Source organism: Charadrius vociferus, unplaced genomic scaffold, assembly GCF_000708025.1.
Source record: "Charadrius vociferus isolate BGI_N301 unplaced genomic scaffold, ASM70802v2 scaffold377, whole genome shotgun sequence".
In the NCBI taxonomy this organism is placed as follows: Eukaryota; Metazoa; Chordata; class Aves; order Charadriiformes; family Charadriidae; genus Charadrius; species Charadrius vociferus.
In genome coordinates this window covers 1,316,780-1,336,508 of record NW_009649456.1, presented here as the reverse complement: position 1 = coordinate 1,336,508, position 19,729 = coordinate 1,316,780, and the positions used below count along the sequence as shown (strand labels likewise).

General features: G+C 41.2%; 3 protein-coding genes across 3 annotated transcripts in view; 2 read left to right on the top strand and 1 right to left on the bottom strand.

Annotated features, from left to right (window-relative positions):
• The window catches only part of ADAMTS19 (ADAM metallopeptidase with thrombospondin type 1 motif, 19), a 154,341-nt gene extending 151,645 nt beyond the window's left edge, over positions 1-2,696 (top strand). The window contains exon 25 of the mRNA XM_009889716.1: positions 2,053-2,696. Coding sequence (XP_009888018.1) covers positions 2,053-2,204 — 152 coding nt within the window. The 3' untranslated portion in view covers positions 2,205-2,696. The remainder of the gene's footprint in view (positions 1-2,052) is intronic.
• Positions 2,697-9,041: 6,345 nt separating this feature from the next.
• On the top strand, positions 9,042-17,786 carry KIAA1024L (KIAA1024-like ortholog). Its single transcript, XM_009889715.1, has 3 exons — positions 9,042-9,206; positions 16,576-16,821; positions 17,607-17,786. The coding sequence occupies exons 1-3, from the start codon at positions 9,042-9,044 to the stop codon at positions 17,784-17,786; spliced, it is 591 nt and encodes a 196-aa protein (XP_009888017.1).
• A 1,683-nt stretch (positions 17,787-19,469) lies between these two features.
• LIX1 (Lix1 homolog (chicken)) overlaps positions 19,470-19,729 on the bottom strand; it is a 50,700-nt gene continuing 50,440 nt past the window's right edge. The window contains 1 exon segment of the mRNA XM_009889714.1: positions 19,470-19,639. Within this exon segment, the coding sequence (XP_009888016.1) occupies positions 19,470-19,639 (170 nt within the window).

The window sequence follows — 19,729 nt, the reverse complement described above, 5'->3', positions numbered from 1 at the left end:
TCTTTCCCTTCCATTAAAAAAGGAGAGAAATTAAAATCTGTGAAATTGACTGTTTTTTCACAGTTCAGTGTTTATGATGATTTTGGGATGATGTCTGTTTCTTGTGCCCTATTTTTGCTGTTTTCCAATATTAATCCTATGTATGCACTACAGCTTGAATAACTGAATGTGCAAAGACCCAAATTTGGTACCAGGGTCCTTTTATCGTAAGCACTGTAAGAGGTTTTCATAAGCAAAACAGGTGGGTGGATTAACAGATGGCTTCACAAGAAAAAAGACAACACACATGAGAAGTATGCCTGTTTTATAGAACAGGCATACAACAGAAGTCAGGCTTCTGCATCTGAATGTTTATAACTGCTAGAGAGAACCAAATAATTACAACAACCGTGGGAGGAGGTAGAGTAAACCAAACAGTGGCTTTTCAGGCTAGTAAGATGTCCTTGTCATTTTAAAAGCTTTCTGAGGAAGAATTTGGTAGTCACAGTTAGAAAGCAGCAACAGGCTACTAATAGAGCAACCTGAATAACTGAGTGAAGATAAGATATGGAAGATGTGAAGGTAAGGATTAGTAGCCTGACTTTGACGTGGAGTAGGGAAGACCCATTGGAGCGATGTAAAAGAGAGTGATGCAGTCAGACCACTGTATTGGGAGAAAATTTTTAAAAAAAAAACATTTTGAATGTACTTGGAGAGGAGAGAAGATGGTCAGGTAGATAAGAAATCTACAGTATTTGTACATTTGAGAAGCACAAAATTAATGCAGTTGGGCTTGGACAAGTGTATTTGCCAACATATCAACTGTCATTGATTCCATACTGTAAGTTTCATTTTTCTAAATAAAATGGATTTGCATTATAAAATGTTCCGTAGGACTTGCTAACTGTCCTCAAACCTAATAAGAGCAGGACAATGTATCTTTGTGCCTTTGAACAAAGAAGCCAGACAAAACTAAAGGTCTAGTAGATTATTTCACTTACAAAGAAAGATGATATCAGACACATGTAGTTTTGTTCGATTTCCATTCATTGACAACACCACACAAAGTCTTGATTTCTCGAGCAAAAGCTGAATCAGAAAACCAACAGCAGTATCCATGCTTTAGTCCCTACATTTCCCTACCTGCCTCTGATTAAAAAAAAATAAAATCCCCTTACAGGTGTCATTGAGAACTCCATTTTGGTGTTATTCCACCTGAGGCTTCCTGTTTTTCCAGTGGCAACTTCTTGTCTCGGGCTGAGGGTAGTTTCAGCTGGAGCTGCTGCTTTGCGTCGCTTTGCTGGAGCTGGCTCTGCAGCCCCAACGTAGCCCTGGTTCCTGCCCCAGCTCACCCCTGTACAGGGCAGAAAGATGAGCTTCACTCTCTCATGAGGAGACAGCTGCATGACATGAAACCAGTTAGTTTCAATGCAACTTAATCCAATTTATAAATTAAGCTGGCCTTAAAGAATGTTGATGTTGAAAATACTGACAGCAGGAGAATCTTTTTTTTCTTTTGTTGAGTATCTACAGAGGGCTGGAGCACCTCTGCTATGAAGACAGGTTGAGAGAGTTGGGATTGTTCAGCCTGGAATAGAGAAGGCTCTGTGGAGACCTTATTCCGGCCTGCAGGAAAGATAGGGAGGGACTCTTTATCTGGGAGCATAGCAGGAGGACAAGGGGTAATGGTTTTAAACTGGAAGAGCATAGATTTAGATTAGATATTAGGAAGAAATTCTTTACTGTGAGGGTGGTGAGGCACTGGAACAGGTTGCCCAGAGAAGCTATGGATACCCCATGCCTGGAAGTGTTCAAGGCCAGGTTGGATGGGCCTTTGAGCAACCTGGTCTAGTGGACGTTGCCACTGCCCATGGCAGGGGGGGTTGGAACTAGCTGACGTTTAAGGTTCCTTCCAACCTAAACCGTTCTATGATTCTGTGATCTATTCTCCTTTCCCTTCCCCAGATACACTTCTGGTGTCCTTGTCACCTTTGCTTCCTGATTCTTCACTAATAAATGTGACAGTAATGTATATTTTGTATATTTGATTTTGTTGTTGCTGTTGTTTCACAGCTGCTTTAACATTCAAGTGCCTGGGAGACCAGTGGCCTGTGTACTGCAGGGTGATAAGAGAGAAGAACCTCTGTCAAGACATGAGGTGGTATCAGCGGTGCTGTGAGACGTGCAGGGACTTCTATGCGCAAAAAATGCAACAAAAGAGTTGACCTCTGTCAGGCTGGCTGGCTCTCAGCTCTTTGCAATCTTATTATTTATGAACACACACACGTACACACACGCACGCTTCTTCAGACCAAATATTATCAGATTACATATAATTTAATCAAATTAATTTATTTTTGCCTACCAGACATCCTTAGTTGTTTTGGTTAGACAGCCAACTTGTTTTATCCTCTGACATTTTCATAATGAATTTTTATATGAACAATTTTGGATACATTTATCAGAATTTTTAAAAATAGTAACTAGTATTTTAAATGTTTATTTTCAGTAGGGTCGTCACTCTGTTGCCAAAAAAAAGCCATGTTATCTTGAGTTTATTTTAAGTTAGCTGAATAGTTTTGTTGTATATGGAAATAAAGCCCTTTTTAATTTTATTATATTTTTGGCATTCAGAGTCAGAATGATCTTGTGTATTTTGCAACAGATGTTGAGGTGAGTAAGCTAACATTATTGAACAGGTTATTACAGAATGTATTGTGAAATTAGTTCATTTGATTTAGAAACAAACTGAAGGGGATAATCTACTGTAACTTATATTATAAACAAGAAAGTTAAAGTAGCTAAGTAGGGATTTTGATCATTCTCATGGACACATACTTGAACGCAAGTATTGAATCAATGAAACACTGTAGAGATTTACACTGAATCACTGTTGCACTGTTTGAGGTAGTGTAGAGAAATGCAGTCCTAGAACTTGTACCATCCTATGAATCCACGTCTGTACTGTTTTAACGTCACTTGATTTTAAACGTTTTGAAACAAAAAACCCATGCCCCTCTATACCTTTGTGTGTCCTCTTGCAGATTTACAAATGGAAGAGTGCTTCCTCCTGCCACTTGTATGAATTAATCTGTTAAACATTTTCAGTTCTTTGTTGACAATTTAGAAAATAGCTTTGTAATACTACTTTACTTTTATCTTTGTTTTATGAAAAAGTCTTTATAGAAATAAAATGTTTTACAGTTTTGTGAAACGTTATGAAACAGCTAAAATTTTCCTTATGAGAAAATATTGTACATGATTCACATGATTTTTACATTTTCAATAAAAAGTAAAGCTTCTTTTGTTATTTGCATTTTTCCTGTTTTGGGCATCTGTGTCTGGTAGCCGAATCTGTTGAGCCCTGCGTTGCAGCTACAGTAGTGCCTGCAACAAATGCCTCCTGCCTTTTGACTTAGGCACCTTTCTGCAGCTGCAGGCTGACATGCCACTCTGTGAGCTTTGGTGTATGAAAAGTTGTGTATAACAGAGTAATATTCAGTGGAGAAGAAGTTATTTATCTCAGGTGAGTTTTGTAATGGCTGAACTTTGCAAGAGGAGAGGTGTAGGGCCTCTGCCTCCATTTTGTGATGCGAGCCTTTAGGCATGCTCTGAAAATATGTAGGAGAGCAAATCCTGAAGGCAAGAGAGCCAGAGAAGTGAGTCTGAAAGGCATCATATTTTCTACTCAAAGTAAAAAGGGAATGCATCTTTGTTTGAGTGATTGTTCTTTTTAATTCTCTGCAAAGAGTCTACTGTATAGATGTGATGCAGATATCCGCACTATTTAATACACTGGGGCCCCCAGTCAGGACTGTGAGTCTGTCCAGGAAGAATACTTAGCCACAGTCTTAAGTTCTGTTGAAATCAACATGTGTGCTTTTAAATAGCCGTACTGTCAAATTCTTTGGTTTGGCATCTTGCTGCTGTGCATTCAAAACCTGTAACTTTAATGATGTGCTAATGTATGATTTTAAATTAAGTATCGCCTGGTTTTAAAAAGTAAGTAAGGAAACAAAAATAACACTGGTATCATGGAATGTGATACTATATTTTGTATAATTAAAAAAAAAATCAATGCACAGAAAATTCAGTTGCTCTTGGGCATAACTCCTCAATGTCATGGACACACATTTGAAAATCTAATAGAATTATTGTAGTTGGCAGGCAAAAGAAACAATAGTTAGTTTAAATTTTCTTCATACTTACTTAGTACCCAGTCATGCTAATGCTCCTGCACTCACTTGAATCACAACAACTAAAAATCAAGCAAAAGGGAAGATGTCTCCAGACTAGGGGGCAGAGGACAGTCTTTTATCAGCCAGTGATACAATCCACACAATTTTGGTTTTGCTGTGCTGTTTCTGAATATCCTACTATCAAGAGTGTGGGCTTTGTCTCAAAACAGAAAAGTACATTTTAACTTTGCCTGCATCCATTGGAAACAGATGAGTGAGTTGTGCTGAAATCATCCTCCCATCACCCGTGTACAACATCATAAAAGAAGAGAGTTTTGGATGGGAACCAGGGATGGGAAGTTGCACAGTAAAATGACATTCTTTCTAAATGTAATGAGTGAAATAAGGATGTTATAAGGCTGATAGCTCTGGCTGTGATTCCTTCAGCATCTGTAGTACAAAACTATTAATTAGATGTGCGTGAATCACTGTGAAGCAGTTTTGTGTCTACATAGCAAAAATGCTTCTTCCTTCTCTGCATGGATTTGGCTAAAGTTAGCTTTAGTGCTTCAATACACTCTATTATTCAGAGAAGCAGCACAGGCCAAAATACCTGTTTTGTCAGAAAATGGTAAGAACATTTTGAGAGCTTGCCCAGCCCGTGGGCCAAGTCGCAGCTCTCTGTGGGGGTTGTGTTGCTGTGCCTGCCCAGCAGAGCTCTGCCGCAGCCCTGGGTGACAGCAGGCAGCACTTCCCACCTGTGTTCAGGGAAACAACAGCCTTCTGCACTCATAGGCATTCTCAACTGACTTTACTCACTTTTTGGATGTGGTCTTTCAGCAGCAATCCCTCTGCATTAACACATTTTCCTTCCAGCCTAATGAATATGTAAAATTTCAACTACTGAATGTCAAATCAGTCAAGTTCAGCTGACAAGGAAAGGTGAAATTCAGTCCAGCTCACAAGGGCTAGTGTAGGCCTCTCTGCCAATTAAATGCCGCTTAGACTCTGTTTTGTTGGATTAAGTGGGATTTAAGTGGAGGACAGGTCTTGCGCTAGGCTGGTGTGCAGTGGCCTTACTTCTTCCCAGATTCATGCTGGCTAGATACAGCAGTCCAGAAGTTACAACAGTTACCACTTTTCATATGTTTCTTAAAGAAAAGGAATACCTGGATTTTAATTGTGTTGTCACTTATTCTGGAAGGAATTTGCTGCTTTGTTCTGAAGGATGTCGTTTAGGTTTTGGGTTGTTTGGGTTTTTCCCCTTCAGTTTTCATTGTCAGCTTCAGTGACAGAGAAGCAGCCACTTGCTTATTTTAAAAATATATTAAAAATTGAAATCTTACCTGAAGGAGGAGACCAATGGAGACCCTAAAGCCTAGCAGGTCAATTGTAAACAGAAAATAAAGACCACTCAGAAAGAATTTGAAGACCTCTGTAGAAAAAATGCTCCAACTAATAGTAAAAGGGACTTGAAAAGCAGGAAGCCAGCTAGAGAGTCAGTGGGACTATCTGACAACACAAGTGTGAAAGGGACACTCAGGGATGATAGAGCTATGAAAGGGAAGTTCAGTGAATTATTTGTGTTGGCCTTTCCAGCTGAAACATTGCAGGGATTGTCATACCTTGCACATTCCTTATAGCAGAGATGCCAGAGAGGCTGGGTCAAGTTGAAAGAAATATATGAGAATGTAAGACCAAATAGATATGTTAGATGCTAACAGGTATCTAGGGTGGCAGTCGTGAGATTTCTGGAAGAACACAATTGGAAAATTGCAGAACTGCTTGCCATGGTACAAAAGCTGTGGTTTCAAACAGCCAGCCTGCCAGACGACTAGCAGATTGCAGCGTAATTCCGGCCTGTTGAAAAGGGCATCTTTAGGGGATCCTCTGAATTACAGACTGGGTAGTCTTGAATTCCTTTTCTGGTGCTGTAATAGCAAATAAAGAAGAATAAGATCCCTGAGCACCTGCATAGCATGGGCTGTTGGGAGGGACTCAGCATGGCTTCGGCTGTGTCCTCAGCAAAGAGGGTCTAGTAGACGCAGAAGATTCTGACAAGGTTCCACGTTACAGGACATTCAAGAAACTACATTCACACAGGACTACGGAAGCAACCTTTATGGCTAGAAAGCTGGTTAAAAGATTGGAAGCAAAATGGTCATCTTTCAGGATGGAGAAGAGTCAGCAGTATAGTCCCCCAAGGAATGGTGCTGGGTTTAGTTTTTTTTACTTTTTCATCAGTGGCACGAGGAAGAGAGTGAAAACTCAGATCTCCACCTCTGCAGGTGACATTAAGCTCTTCTTGACAACCAACTGTTGCTTCACGTGGCAAGAAAATCACAAAACTGAGGGATAAGGCAAGACATTAGCCAATAAACTTTGATGTGGATTAAATGTAAGGTAGTATAGCTACGGAAAAATAGCCTAAACTATTCCTACGAGATACTGAAATTGCAACTGGCAGTCATAGAGGTGGAGAAAAATCATAGTGTCTTTGGTTACTGTATTCTGACATGAGAATAGCAGGAAAAAAGCCAAAAACTGATGGATGTTGTCAGAATGGACAGCACCATTTTTCTCAGTTTTGGAACTGTGGTGTACTCACAGCTTAAGCATTATATTAATTTGTGGTTGCTGTGTTCTCATGAACAATGTGGGGGAATTACACTGTCATACATTAAAAAAAGGCAAAAAAATAAGCAAAAGGATGGCCCAGCTTGTTTAGGAGATGAGACTGGAAAAGTTGATACTTCAGATGGGAGAGGAAGAGGCTGAGAAAAGCGTGGTCAAGGTTTAAAAAATCCTGAAAGTGATGGATAAGCTGCCTGTGGAGCTCTTGTTCTTCAAATCCTGTAGTACAACAAAGAGGTTATCCTTGATAAAACTAATATGGAAATTAGTTTAAAACTAAGCACTTTAGACAGATGGTCATGAGGTTCTGATGCTTGCTTCTGGAGGAGGTGGTATCAGAAGGTCTGAAATGCAATTAGACAAGTTCACGGACAGCAAATCCATAAAAAGATAATGAAAGGCCTGGGAAGAGACACTCTAGCACAAAAAATTGTGTGGATTCTGGGGGACTAAAAGGAGAATGAACTGCTGAAAGTAGCCAGGTGTACACAGTCTCCCTAAATAGCACCTCTTCCTGCCTTTTTCAAACACAGCAATAGATCCTGGGCTTGGGGCAGTCTGACCTAGTGGGATGTTTTTTATGTTCTTAGGTCATGTCTAATGAAACAAAGTAGTGTTGGTAAGTAAATTCACATAGCTGCACACCACATCATATGCTACAATAGCACAGAAGAATCTTGTGTTCAGAGGTGCTGGAAATGGTATATATGTTTAAGAAACAAGGCATGGTTGTATATACACAAGCATTTTGGATCACTAATTGTTACTGTCTTAGTTCTGCCCAGGAAAAAAAGGGAGACTACATGTAGTGGAAGGTGTCTCTGCCCATGGCAGGGAGATTGGAACGAGATGATCTTTAAGGTTCCTTCCAACCCAAACCATTCTGTGATTCTATGTTATGGTAAGTCTCAAACAGCAGCTTCATGGTAAAAGAAGGTTTGTTAGTTTTTCAAGGCTTCATTACACTGGGAAGAAACAGTTCTAAATGTAGCAGTAGGTTCCCTAGCAGCATGTATGTCCACTCAGAAAGAAGGTCGCTACTGTCTCTTTTGTGGCTGCTCACAAATACTCTGGGTACCTACTTGAAAGGCGACAGATTAAGAATTTTTAACAGATGTGCTGTAAAATAACCAACAATAAATACATACAAGGAAAAATCATGAGCTTTCTAAGTAGATAAGGGTTTTAACTCAAACCACAACAGTATATCAAAGTATTGATTTGTTACATTAGGATTCTTTTTAAATTTCAGCATTCTTCTGTAAGGAAAATAGTTTCGTCTGACTCTCCAGCCTAAGTACAAGGCTAAAATTTTCATGATGCCCTAAATCTCAACACAGATTTGATCCAAAAGATACTTTCCTGGATTTCAAAAATGTATCCTCTGTGGCAGTGTCATCAAAATGAAACATATCTTAGAAAAACAGAAAGGATAAAATAAAAGTGGGGAGACTACTTTTGCTGGTTGTAAGTAATGACCATGATGAGAAGGGGAATTCCATTAGCTGAAAGTCAAAAGAACTTACGACTTACAAAGTGATGATGAAAATATCAAATCTCAAAATAAAATACTGAAAGTGGAGGGACTGACTGTGCCATTCAAGTCAGTAAGAGCTTTTTCCATTCACTTGAACAGGAGCAGATTCAATTCCCTGAAAACTTCTGTTATCAATTACTTGAAACAATCTAATATTTCCCAGGGTCAAGAAGAATTTACTGTGAAAAAAATCCCTGAACCTAAAGAAGTGCATGTCATAGCTGTCATGGTAAACAGTACCGACCCACACAGCACAATGGAGCCTCTTAGTACTGCCACAGAAAAGGAGGACTTGCTCTGCACTGGGAGCTGCTTCTAATTTTCTGGGAAAAAAAGTTTGCTTTGAAGTATTGTAAGCTTGACATTTTTGGCAGGTCACTTGAGGAAGTGCTGGTATGCATTTAAGTGTCTCATGCATCTACTCACTGGTACTCTGTTAGCTTTAATAAGCGCATATGTATGTATCAAAATAGACCTTGAACTTGAAAACTTAAGCTAGGCACTTACAGAAACATGTCCTGTCTGCTCTGCCGCTTCTAAACAATCTTTTATCATTGGTAGATGATATAAGTGAGCCTGACACCAAACAGGGGTCAGATACAGTTTCAGGAAACTGTCGTATCCTTCTTCACATCATTAATAATAGAAGGAGCGTGCACAGCAAGGAAGCAGAAGCTGGGGCTGTTTTCGTTATTATTCTGCAGGACAGAAACATGGACTTCTCTGTTTTGCCAAACAACAACCATCCTGATAAATTCCTGCAACTGGAGGTGAAGTCTTTAGTGAAAAACTCTGCCTTTCTACAAGCCAGCCTGGCAAAATTCCCAGAAGCAGCTTTACCTGGAGTGCAGCGGTGGCACAACAGGGTCTATTTACAGGTAAGGTGTAAAAAAAGCTGACTTTTTTTTCCTGATTTTTCTACCTCGTTTTTTGGGATCAGGAGACAAATGACATGAGGTTGAGAATTCAGCTGTTGATTCAGCTTCTTGCGTCTCTGAATCTGCGTCACTAAGATCCCTGTAAGTTTTCCCACTGACTTCAGTGAGGATCAGGCTCCAAGAGAACAGTTACTCTCTTCAGGCTGGTCCACTTACTTTATTGCAGTACGTTAGGCTTTCTACTGTTTGTTGTAATATTTTCATAGCATTTCCCAGAAAGTCTACTGATGTCAAATACCGATTAAGTGGGGCAAAGGGGCAAATGGAGCACCTTCTTTGAAGAAATAAGAAAAAAACACAGACTTAAATCTGAAAGCCGGGTCATATCCCTCAAACTCAATGAAAAGGCACATTAGAGATTCTTGCTAGTGTCTCACAAGTTTATATAGTCTACATGCTTCACTGTAGCTTCCTTTTTACGTTGCCTTTTTTGTTCTCATCCACTTTGACCTTCCTGTTATCCTGACAGACAGCTGTTGAAAGTGTGAAACACACTGGCTGTATTAATCCAGGTTATTATATAGAGGTAGTAGCAGTTTCTTGGTAAAAATGCAAATGTGCACTGCCTTGTAGAGAGGCCTTGGAGTCTGTGGAGGAGAAGTTCACGTCTGGATCAGCAGCAGTACAGCTGCATCAGCTCACACCCCTCTGGGCCCCACTTGTTGCTCCACAGTGCTCCTTTCCTGCTGCCCGGGGAGCCCCTCGCCTTTCCCCACCCCTAACATGAGCAAAAGCTCCAAGGTCTGGTTTTTGTCAAGGGATGGAGATGCACATAAGCAGCTGGGGGGGGGGAATGGGGGGTGAGAAGGGTCTGCATCCTGAAGATCCTTAGGGTGGGGGTCCAATTCCTCAGGGGAATGAGGAGTGGGAGCTGAAAAAACATCACCCTGGGGGAGGGGAGGGGAAGAGGAAGATCCTCCCACATCTACTTCCATTTGTATTTCTCCCCTGTCAGACATTTCTCCCCATCAGCTCCCCAAACCCCTTCGCTCCCTCCCAGAGCCTGTTCCAGTCCTCTCCCACGTGCAAGAAGTCCTCCCCCTTCTGACACTCGCTTCCATGACCCCCCCTGTACCCCTCGCCTCCTCTCCAGACACCCTTCCCTCTGCCTACCCCACTGCCTCCAGCCGCCTCTGCTCATATTGCATAATCTGTTGCTGGCGATTCCCCAAGGAGAGCTGGGAGTAAGGGGAGGGGGGACGTATGGTTGCCCATCATCTTCCATGCAAAGAGCCCAAACAGAGGGAAGGAGCCTGCGGGATCCCAAACAATGGGGTATGGTGCAATGCTGGCCTCCTTCCCCACCCCACCTAAGCCCCTCTTTTGTGCAGGATGGAGGCAGCCACACACAGAGCCTCCGCAGCAGCAGGGATCCTTCTCCCCATTGTCGTTTAACAGGACGCGCTGTCACCGAGCCAGGGCTGCAGGGCTGTGGGAGGATTAAAAATGTGTGGGGAGCCCTGTGCTTTTTCGGCTTGTGCTCTGCCCTTCGCCACCAGCAAGAGGGTTTTCTTGGAACTCTGTTCCCAGCTCTGGGATGGCCATTTCAAAGGAAATGTCTGTGCTCACCACGTCTCCAGAAATGCAGTTTGCAATGTGGCATGCTTTATAAATGTTGAACCTAGGGCACAACCTACACTTTTAAGTGTAGTCATTAGTGAATTCAAGCTGTCCAGATAAAATTCATTGTGCCTTATTCTCTCCCTTATGAGCTTGCCTCCTTTTTTCCCTTTTGCTGACAATCAAGTAACGGGAAAAGAACTGATGAATTCCAGACGTTAGAATAAACACGATGGCACAGTGGAGAACTAATGGTGCAGGAATAACATGTTTTGCTTTAAGATGAGAGAGCTAATGGGGTTAAGGGTTAGTTAATTCAGAAACGGAAATGGGGGCGGGGGGGCGAGGGAGGAGAATTCATTTCAGAACATATGTGCGTGACCTACAGACTCCCAAAGTCATTAAACCTTGAGTAGCCTAAATTCCCTCTTCAGAAATTCATTTTCTTTTAAGAAACTATTGCTACTCAGGGCTCGCTGTGTAAAGTGACTTCTCAGTGGCATGTTTGTGGCCTCCTCCAGCCCTTTATTATGAGATCACTTAAATTCAAGTGCACTTAAGCGCTTATGTGTTTTCTCCACCTATAAGTTTTTTAATTTATTCCCATTATGAAAAGCAGCTTGACATAACAACAACCCCTGTTGCTGACCAAAAAGTTGCTGCTCTTTCTCCTTACTTTCCTCTTCTGTATCAGGCAGACTGAACAGCTTCCCTGCTTAGCATGCATTTTCATCATCTACTTTAAATAAAACAAACCATAAAGCAGTCCAGGAATCTTGGCTCTTCCTTGTGAAAAGCAGCATAAAAAAGCACAGACTGTTTCTCCTGTAAATGGCTAGCTACTGACCGCTTGCTGATTGCCCTGAAAATTTCCAGTCCCGCTAGACTCTCTGCCACACAGTATGTTTTAGCGCTCAGCATACACCAGATGGTTAATCCCCTAAAGCTGCTTCTCATAGCCGAGGTGCATGTCTCCCCTGTAGTCTACCTGGTCATTTTCTGCAATTCTCAGACTTCTCTTTCCTCCTTGTATTTTCCTTTTTTCCCTATTTCTGGTAGACAGCAGAGAGCATTTGGTCTTTGAACACCATGCTGCTTCTTTTCATGCTGCTCTTGCTTAGGAGTTCACAATTCTGAACAAATTTTGGCCTTCAGGTGTTACAGTTCTCATGCTAACTGCGCTCCTAAACCTTCCTGGTCTCTCATCTGAGCTAATATCTGTGTCCTGCCTTTGCTTGTTTCTCAGTGTACCAGGACAAGAGATTTTTTTTAACCTGTAAGTTAGGTGCTGGGTTACAGTCACTTGTTTGTCTCCTGGCTCAGACGAGCATTACGTACTTCCACTCTTTTTCTTGTTCTTCCCTAGACATCTGCAACTGGCCACAATCAGAGCCAGCTGCGAGGTTGGCAGGAGCTTTGGCCTGACACCATATACAAGTTTTATATAATGCACTCACAGCCCTGCAGAACACCATTACCAATGACAGATAAAACAGCTTTAAGTAAAGAATTCATTACAAGGACAGAAGTACTCTTAATACTGAACAATTAAAATAGTCGTTAAGAAGGCCTACTTTCTCTAAATATTCCTGTCAAGTGGGCTTAAGTGTTTATAACTATCTACTGATCTCCTTCCCATCCATGTCAGGTGGCTTTCCAGGTTGCTTTGTAGTACCTGATGCTGCTTTACGTCTCTAACAAGCACTTCTGATCCCCTTCAGTTCCTTCAATAAGAAAACTTGCATCCTCAGGAATCCTTGATGTGCGCTGTTTGCCCTACTGTCTTTCATATCCGCTTACCCACCCTTGGTTGTTCCTTGCGGTCCCGATTGCTTTCCCACAGCATCCCCTATGAGATCAGTTTTGCTCAGGAAATTCTAAAGAGCTAATAATTACTTATTCTGATAGATGAACTTTTTTTTTAATTGACTAAATGCCTAGCAATATCTATTCAGTTGTTACAACTATCACAGGGATTCTTGGGTTACTACCTAGCAGCTTTTAGTCTGTCAGACCGTTTGTCTGTCTTAGAAACAGGTCTCTACATCAGAAAAAATGCCCTTCTAAGTGCTGGGAGAGCCCTCCGGGGTGCGTTATAAGGCTTTTGCACAACAGAGGGTTATAGTCTTAAACAAATTATGTGCACATATAATAATCATCCTGCCACCCACTTTCATTAGGCTTGAGGAGATTGTTCCAAACAAATCCTGCAGCATCTGGTGGCCCTAAGTTTCTTGAAGGCTCCCTTGGTTAAAACTTGAAGGCGTAGATGCCCATCAATAGCATCTGTCACTTTCATTGAGTATCTCCTCTGGCTGCAGCCGAAGACCGTGGCTGGCCATGGAACATGAAAAACTAACTATCTTTGATGGGAGGGAGTAAAGAAAAATTTGACTGGCAGAAAGTAAATTTCCTTGATTTCTTAGATATCTCCTTGATCTCTTCTTCTAGGTAGGTGGGCTTGAGACCAAGACCTAGCCTTAACTGTTGATGTCCTGGGCTTGGTGGGTGATTAGCTTGATGTCTCATATCACAGACCAAGGGGAGAATGGTTAGACCCTCAGTTTATTTCAGTGCTAACAACGACAACAGCTGGAACAAAAGGATGAAGTCAAGATAAAAATGAGATAAAAATGTTTCCTAGCAATATGGATTAATTTCAATTTTTTTAATTATATCTATTGTAACATATCTATATGCATTATTTGCATCATGAAATAATCAGCAAGAAAAATCTATGGAGAAAGCACATTTTGACCCAGGGATGGAACTAACATTGACTCTCTACAGCTCTTCAGACTTTTTACAGAGTCCTTTTTTTGTTTCTGTCAGCTCTCTGGGTCTGTCAGAGTGGGACAAACTGTTCTCAGTGAAAAACAAGTTACAGACCATAACAGCTTTCTTGCTTATGAGCTATATGTAGATCAAACGCAGTTATGTGCTTGCAGCGTTGAGCATTTTTCATCTTGTTAAATGAGTATTTCATCAGCACATTTCAACTACAGTTTTTCAGAGTTCTTCGTAACCGTTGCTGCTTTGAGCATTTGCTGTTCCCTCCTTCCATTCAGTGAATAGTAATACAATTTGCCTCCTAGTATCTCTTATTTGATCTGTTCCACCCTCATTCATGCTGGCTTCTCAGGCACAGTGTATATCATATAAATTCTGTAGCATATATGGATACCTAAGTTTGCAATACTTTCACCTTTCTTTGAACATTTCAACATTTGTCAGAATCAAAACATAGAAGTCTGCAAAAAAAACTGTTGGGAGATGTTTTGAATCTTAAAAGAAAAAATATGTGGGTTTTGCTGGAATTATTACTGGCAAGCATATTTTTATTATCTAACCTCCTCCTCCTTCTCTGCCTCTATAAATGCATATGGTTCATGCAACCTTCTTCATATTTCTCTGCATCATTTCTTGAACCTAAACCTCTTGTGTGTGTGTATGTGTGTGTGTGTGTGTGTGCATCAGGTTTCTGTCCTTCCTCTTCCTTAACTAGTCTCTAGGATATATCTGCTGCAGAAGTTTCACAGCCAAGCATTTGACTGCACTCAAGTGTATTCTCTTGATTAGCTTGGCACTTCAGTGTCCATTCTCCAAAACTTCTGCAAACCATCTCCTACCTCAAATTCCCATCCAGCTCTCATGGCAAAGCCCTGTCACCCCTCCCATCCTATTCCCTCTCTATTTCTGCTCCAGGCTACTACAACCTCCTGTTCTCATGCCCATGAAAAGGAAGGTGCTCTGGACAGAAGGGGCAAAAAGTTTTGCTGCAAAGCACTCTCTTTATGAACAAATTTTGCATCATGCCATCTATTCCAAGTTTTGGAGCATTTTATTTAAAACAACTTTAGAAATTACTGTCAAGTCTCATTCTTTTCACAACATTTTAGCCTAGGGAGACAGAGCATCCCCTGGTGAGACAGTTCGCGTTCTTGAACAAAATGTTCTCCAAGTTCAACTATCTAGCAAGCCTGAGGGAAGCATCATTAAGGTCATTGACAAATTTTAAATAAGAAATAAAATAAAAAAAAAATGCAGTCAGAAAGAAATGACAGTTAAAAACAGCAGCTCAGCTGAAATCTGGCCAGTACAATCCAGAGGGCTTCAATGCCAGCTGCAACTGCAGTGCAAAGAGTGATATTATTAGGGGATATGTCAAGGCTAAGGAATGACATATGAAAATTATGAACTAATTGAGGGACTGGTAGGGCACTGAGGGTCCACCCACCAACTAATGGTAATTATTGATGGGAAACATGCTTAGTCATTTGTGCACAATTTAGTGATAAGAATGCTAGCACAATGCTTCCTCCTAGGCTATCTTGGACAAAGGCTGATGGTTTTGCTTCTCCCTCTTTCCTTTCTGAAGGAAGCCAGTCCTCCTGCTTCCACACCTGACTGCCCCAGACCAACTCACATGTGTCTATGCGTCTGCACAGGCACTGAGGCATAAAGTAGGTGATGACATGTAGCAGCTGGCTTCCACTAGAAGTGGATTCACCAGCCCATGAAGGGGGTAGAAAATTACTCAAGCAGAAGCAGCCAAGAGTTTGCCATCAGCTTAGGAACCTGTGCTAGCTGATGTGGGATACGAGCAGCTCCACAGCCTGTGTGTGGCAGGAGGTGGGATCCCCTGGGCTCCCACCAGAAAGGTAGAAGGGGAAGCAGGACGTGCTGCTGAAGCCCACCTAGCCCATGGCACATTAATGGCTGAAGATCTCAATGTAAGTGAAGTATTCTGGGAAAGACGTCCTGTCATGAAAGGAAATTTCTTAATTTGTACTGTGATGTTTCTGTAGAAGCAGTCCTGACACACAGGAGAGGTGTTAGCGCTAAGGCAAGGGCTCTGCCAGAAGCAAGTCTCTTGGGAAGCTGACACACTGCTGCAACTGGAGATTGGTGACAGCTTAATTCAAAGTCTCAGTGACAGAAGGTTGTGGTCAACAGCTTGAGTTGGAGACTCTGATTGCATTCCTGCATTCAATTACAGATCAAAAAGTATGGTAACTACCATCTCACCAGCTCCTGAAGAGGCTTTTAGTGCAGCAGCTTCTTTCTCCAAAAATGTGATCCCACCAGGGTTTTTATCCTACTCCCTTGCCACCCCCCTGTTCTAAATGGTCTGTTTTAACAATTGTTGTTGCTGTGAGACTTCTCAGATATTTAACTACCTTTGAGTTCTGACAGTGCTTGAATTAAGGAGGTTCCCTCAGTTTAATGAAGGGCGTCTTTGATATCCTGACATGGGTCCAGCATTCAGCAGCATGAACAGAACTGTGAATCACACCCCTGCTGTCAGAGGTGCAGCTCCAGTCAAGGCAGTCCCTTACACAGCGTTACTCCTGTGCTCCGCTCTGCTTTGTTCTTACAGCTCTGCTTCTGCATTGTGCACCCACAGCCTTCATCAGAACTGCATCTTCTACCACAGTGCTCCATAGGACTGTTTTGCTAAAGTAGAGGCTTTCTTTTCAGCAGGCATTATAATGCCAGTTCACATTTGCAAAAGAGTTTAATGTTCAGATTGTACCCACATGCTTTCCCCAGAAGGAAGAAATATGCCCAGAGTGAACAGCCAGGCTCCCTTACTGCATGGTAGATGTTTGCCAGAACAAGAAAAATTGTTGCATGTGTAATTTTAAAAATTATTCTATTGTATTACAAATGGTAACTCTGGAAGGGGGCCTGTGTCATAGGTAAACAAAGATGAAAGCCAACTTCTGATCTAACTTGTGCCTTCCAGAGAGAAAAGAGAAATGTCACTGAGCTGCCGGGCTTAGACTCGAACGGGGTCAGCCAAGAAATCATAGACAAAGCCCTCGGGAGACACATTACACCCATCACCCTGCAATCCACAATCAAAAGCAACCCTTTGTATAGTGATATCCAGGTGGATGATTACTGGGAGGAGAAGAAAAAAAACCCTTCCTGGACCGTGCAAGACTATGACAGGCACTCGCTGCACTCTAACTTGGCCAGCCACATAAAGGTAACGTGCCATGGCACTGTGTTTGCGCAAAGTCAATTGCTATGAGCTCTGTGGATATGTGCATGAACCACTGTGCAGCTCTCTTGGTTCTTTTGGTGGGATTCCAGAAGTAAATATGGACATATTTTCTGGTACAGACATGACACTAACATGAGTCTGATCCGGAAAAGAAGTCTACGTATCTGGTTAGACTCCAGGAATTTCAGTTCTGCAGAACACCACCTCTGTGACTAGAGAAAGTCTTAAACCGCAGTACCCGGCAACTCAGCTTCCCCATTTATACAGAGAACTATGACAAGGCACTTAAATACCATGTGCCCACTTTAATAACTGTTCACAACATCATTCTGTTATCAAATAACATATATTTTCTCAGCCTCGCCCGCAATATGCAAGATCCTACCTGCCTGTGGCAGGTTGCTTTTGTGAGCTTTTTTCCTGCTGTTCCCTTTTTGGAAAGGGACTCAGATCTGTGTTTATAAAGTGACATGTCTTCTTGAGAAGACAACATGGTTTCTTTTGGGTTTTTAATCACATTTCAATGGCTAGTGTCCTACATTTGGTTCCTGGCTGAAAAGTGTGGTTTTAATTTTCCCCAGTGGAACATTTGCAGCATCTGGCAAGTAGTGCAACCTATGTTCAAGTGAAAGTCTCTTGCATTTGTGTTGTGATGCCTTAAATTCATTAATCACTATCTGATGATGGCCAAAATACTTCTGGCTATGTTCTAATGACTTTATGTGCAAGAGAGAGGAACTGAGTTCATTCTCTGATTTTTCTTTTAGGAAAATCCTAATGATCTGCAGTTCTGGATGGGGGATATTTATACTCCTGGGTATGATACCTTGTTAAAAAAGAAAGAGAGAGAAAAAAAGCATTCCAAATGTTGCCGAATCATCCTGCTCATGGTACTAGCTGTTTGCATCCTGATTACCGTAGTCACGCTCAGCGTTTTACTTGCTTAATACAGCCAAATGATGTTGATGGGAATTTTTTCAATAAATATTTTTATTAAGCTATTCCCCTCCCTTGTTTTATTTGAATTCCAATTTTTTGTCACAAATACATTTTGTTTGACATCACTATTTTACAATGTTCCTGTAAAGCATAAGGAATTGATCCTGAAAAGAGACAAATACTCTCAGCACGGCAAATGTCTCCTTATGGGTATAATTAAAAAAAAAAAAAACACCAAACTATAAATATGCTACTTTTCCTAGTGCCTTCTTCTTTGGAATAGTCATTTGGGTAGCATGTGTGGTATGGTACATATAGCATGTACAGAAAACCAGCAGACTATTTGTTTCAATAAACACATACCATCCTGTTCATTTTTTTATGATAACTATTATTGGAACGTAGAAAAGTGTGACAAAGTGGCATTCAAGATATCCCAAAGAATTCTAAAACAAAAATTTACGCATTAGTTAGTGACTGAATGCATTGCTGCAACGATGCAGCACTTAGTAAAAAGCTAACCTAAATGCGTAAATGTTTTCTTACATTTTTTCAGAGAAGAAAAATAAAAAGTAGACCACTGAGCTTCTATCAAAAGAATTCCCTGATGCCTGAGTCAGGGTTTCTTCATCACATGTAGCATCTCTGTGACCCCAAAAGATGGAGTGACAATATTTTTTTAATCTGAATTGTCAAAACCTGGAGCAAAATCAGTGGAGCACTAGAGCATAAACTGGAATTAGAATACACCTTAAAGAGACTAAAGTTATACAGCCATTCCGTGAAAAAAGGGTCTTTGTAAATGAAAGGACCAAACTTAATAATAATTCAGGGGAATGAAAACATGAGATAAAATAACAAAATAAAAAATGAGTGAACAGAGAGAGAATTTAAATTATTTCTTTTGTTTCTGAAAAATATTCTGAGTGCTGCAAACTCTTTATATTTCTATATTAGAGCAAGGGTCTATGACTACTATTGAGATGGGGATCTCCCTCACTTACTCAAGAGAATCTTGCAGATGCATGAAAGCTGGGTGGTTGGGGTTATACCAGATTGACCTCTTTTCATGCAAAAAAATACGCTGAAATAGGTCAGGAATAGAACCACGGTAGAGGGTGTGTATTGCCCCCTCTGGATTCTAACATGTGCCCTACTTACAGCAGCTTTGCAGTGCTTTAAGTCAGGTCAGGATGGTACAGTGTGACAGCAAGGTCAGTGTGTCTAATTCCTTCCTTCCTCACCTGGTCCATGTTTGAATCTCATTTGTGCCATAGCTACTCGAACCCTAGTCTAGCTTGTACCATAACTGGTTTGAAGACCCAAGCTAAAACAGTTTACTGCTTTAATCTGGTGAGCAGCCAACAGCAAAAGTCTAGCAGCATTTTAATGCATTGGTGCAAAATTAGTAACCCTATAACAAAATTGAACATTGCTGTAAATATACAGGGGAACTCAGTCTCCTGGCGTGCTGCAGTGTCAGTGTGGACGAGTGTTCTTGCCTGAAAGATCAGGTCCATTCGACTTATGAAAGTAAGAAAGTAAGAACTTGGGAGCATTTTACAAGACTAATAGCTGACATTATGAAGTAATTATTCACATTAAAGCAACAATACTTAACTGTTTTTTTCCAGCCTCAGTACATTTGCTTTAAGTGCGTTGCATACAATGCAGAGATGTATTTTTGTAAATTATGGAGGCCTGCAGGCGGGAAGCCTAAAAGCAAAGGGCTCTGTAATTTCCAGGAAAACAGCCAATAACGCAAGTTTTTTAACTGCATTGCTCTCTGAGGGTTTCGCAGTAGGGATAAAATCGTTTTCTCCCGTTACTGGCTGTTTCAGTCTGGTTTCGCTGCTGTCATCTAGCGGAGAGTCAGAAAAGAGGAAAAAGGTTTCAGGCACAGAGGTGACAGTTTGGAGTAATTTGCCTTTTTTTTTTTTTCCCCTCTTTT

Coding starts and splice junctions, on each gene's coding strand:
- KIAA1024L (XM_009889715.1), top strand. CDS start 9,042: ATGGACTTCTCTGTTTTGCCAAACAACAACCATCCTGATAAATTCCTG. Junction 9,207..16,575: donor ACAACAGGGTCTATTTACAG/GTAAGGTGTAAA, acceptor TGTGCCTTCCAG/AGAGAAAAGAGAAATGTCAC. Junction 16,822..17,606: donor ACTTGGCCAGCCACATAAAG/GTAACGTGCCAT, acceptor TTTTTCTTTTAG/GAAAATCCTAATGATCTGCA.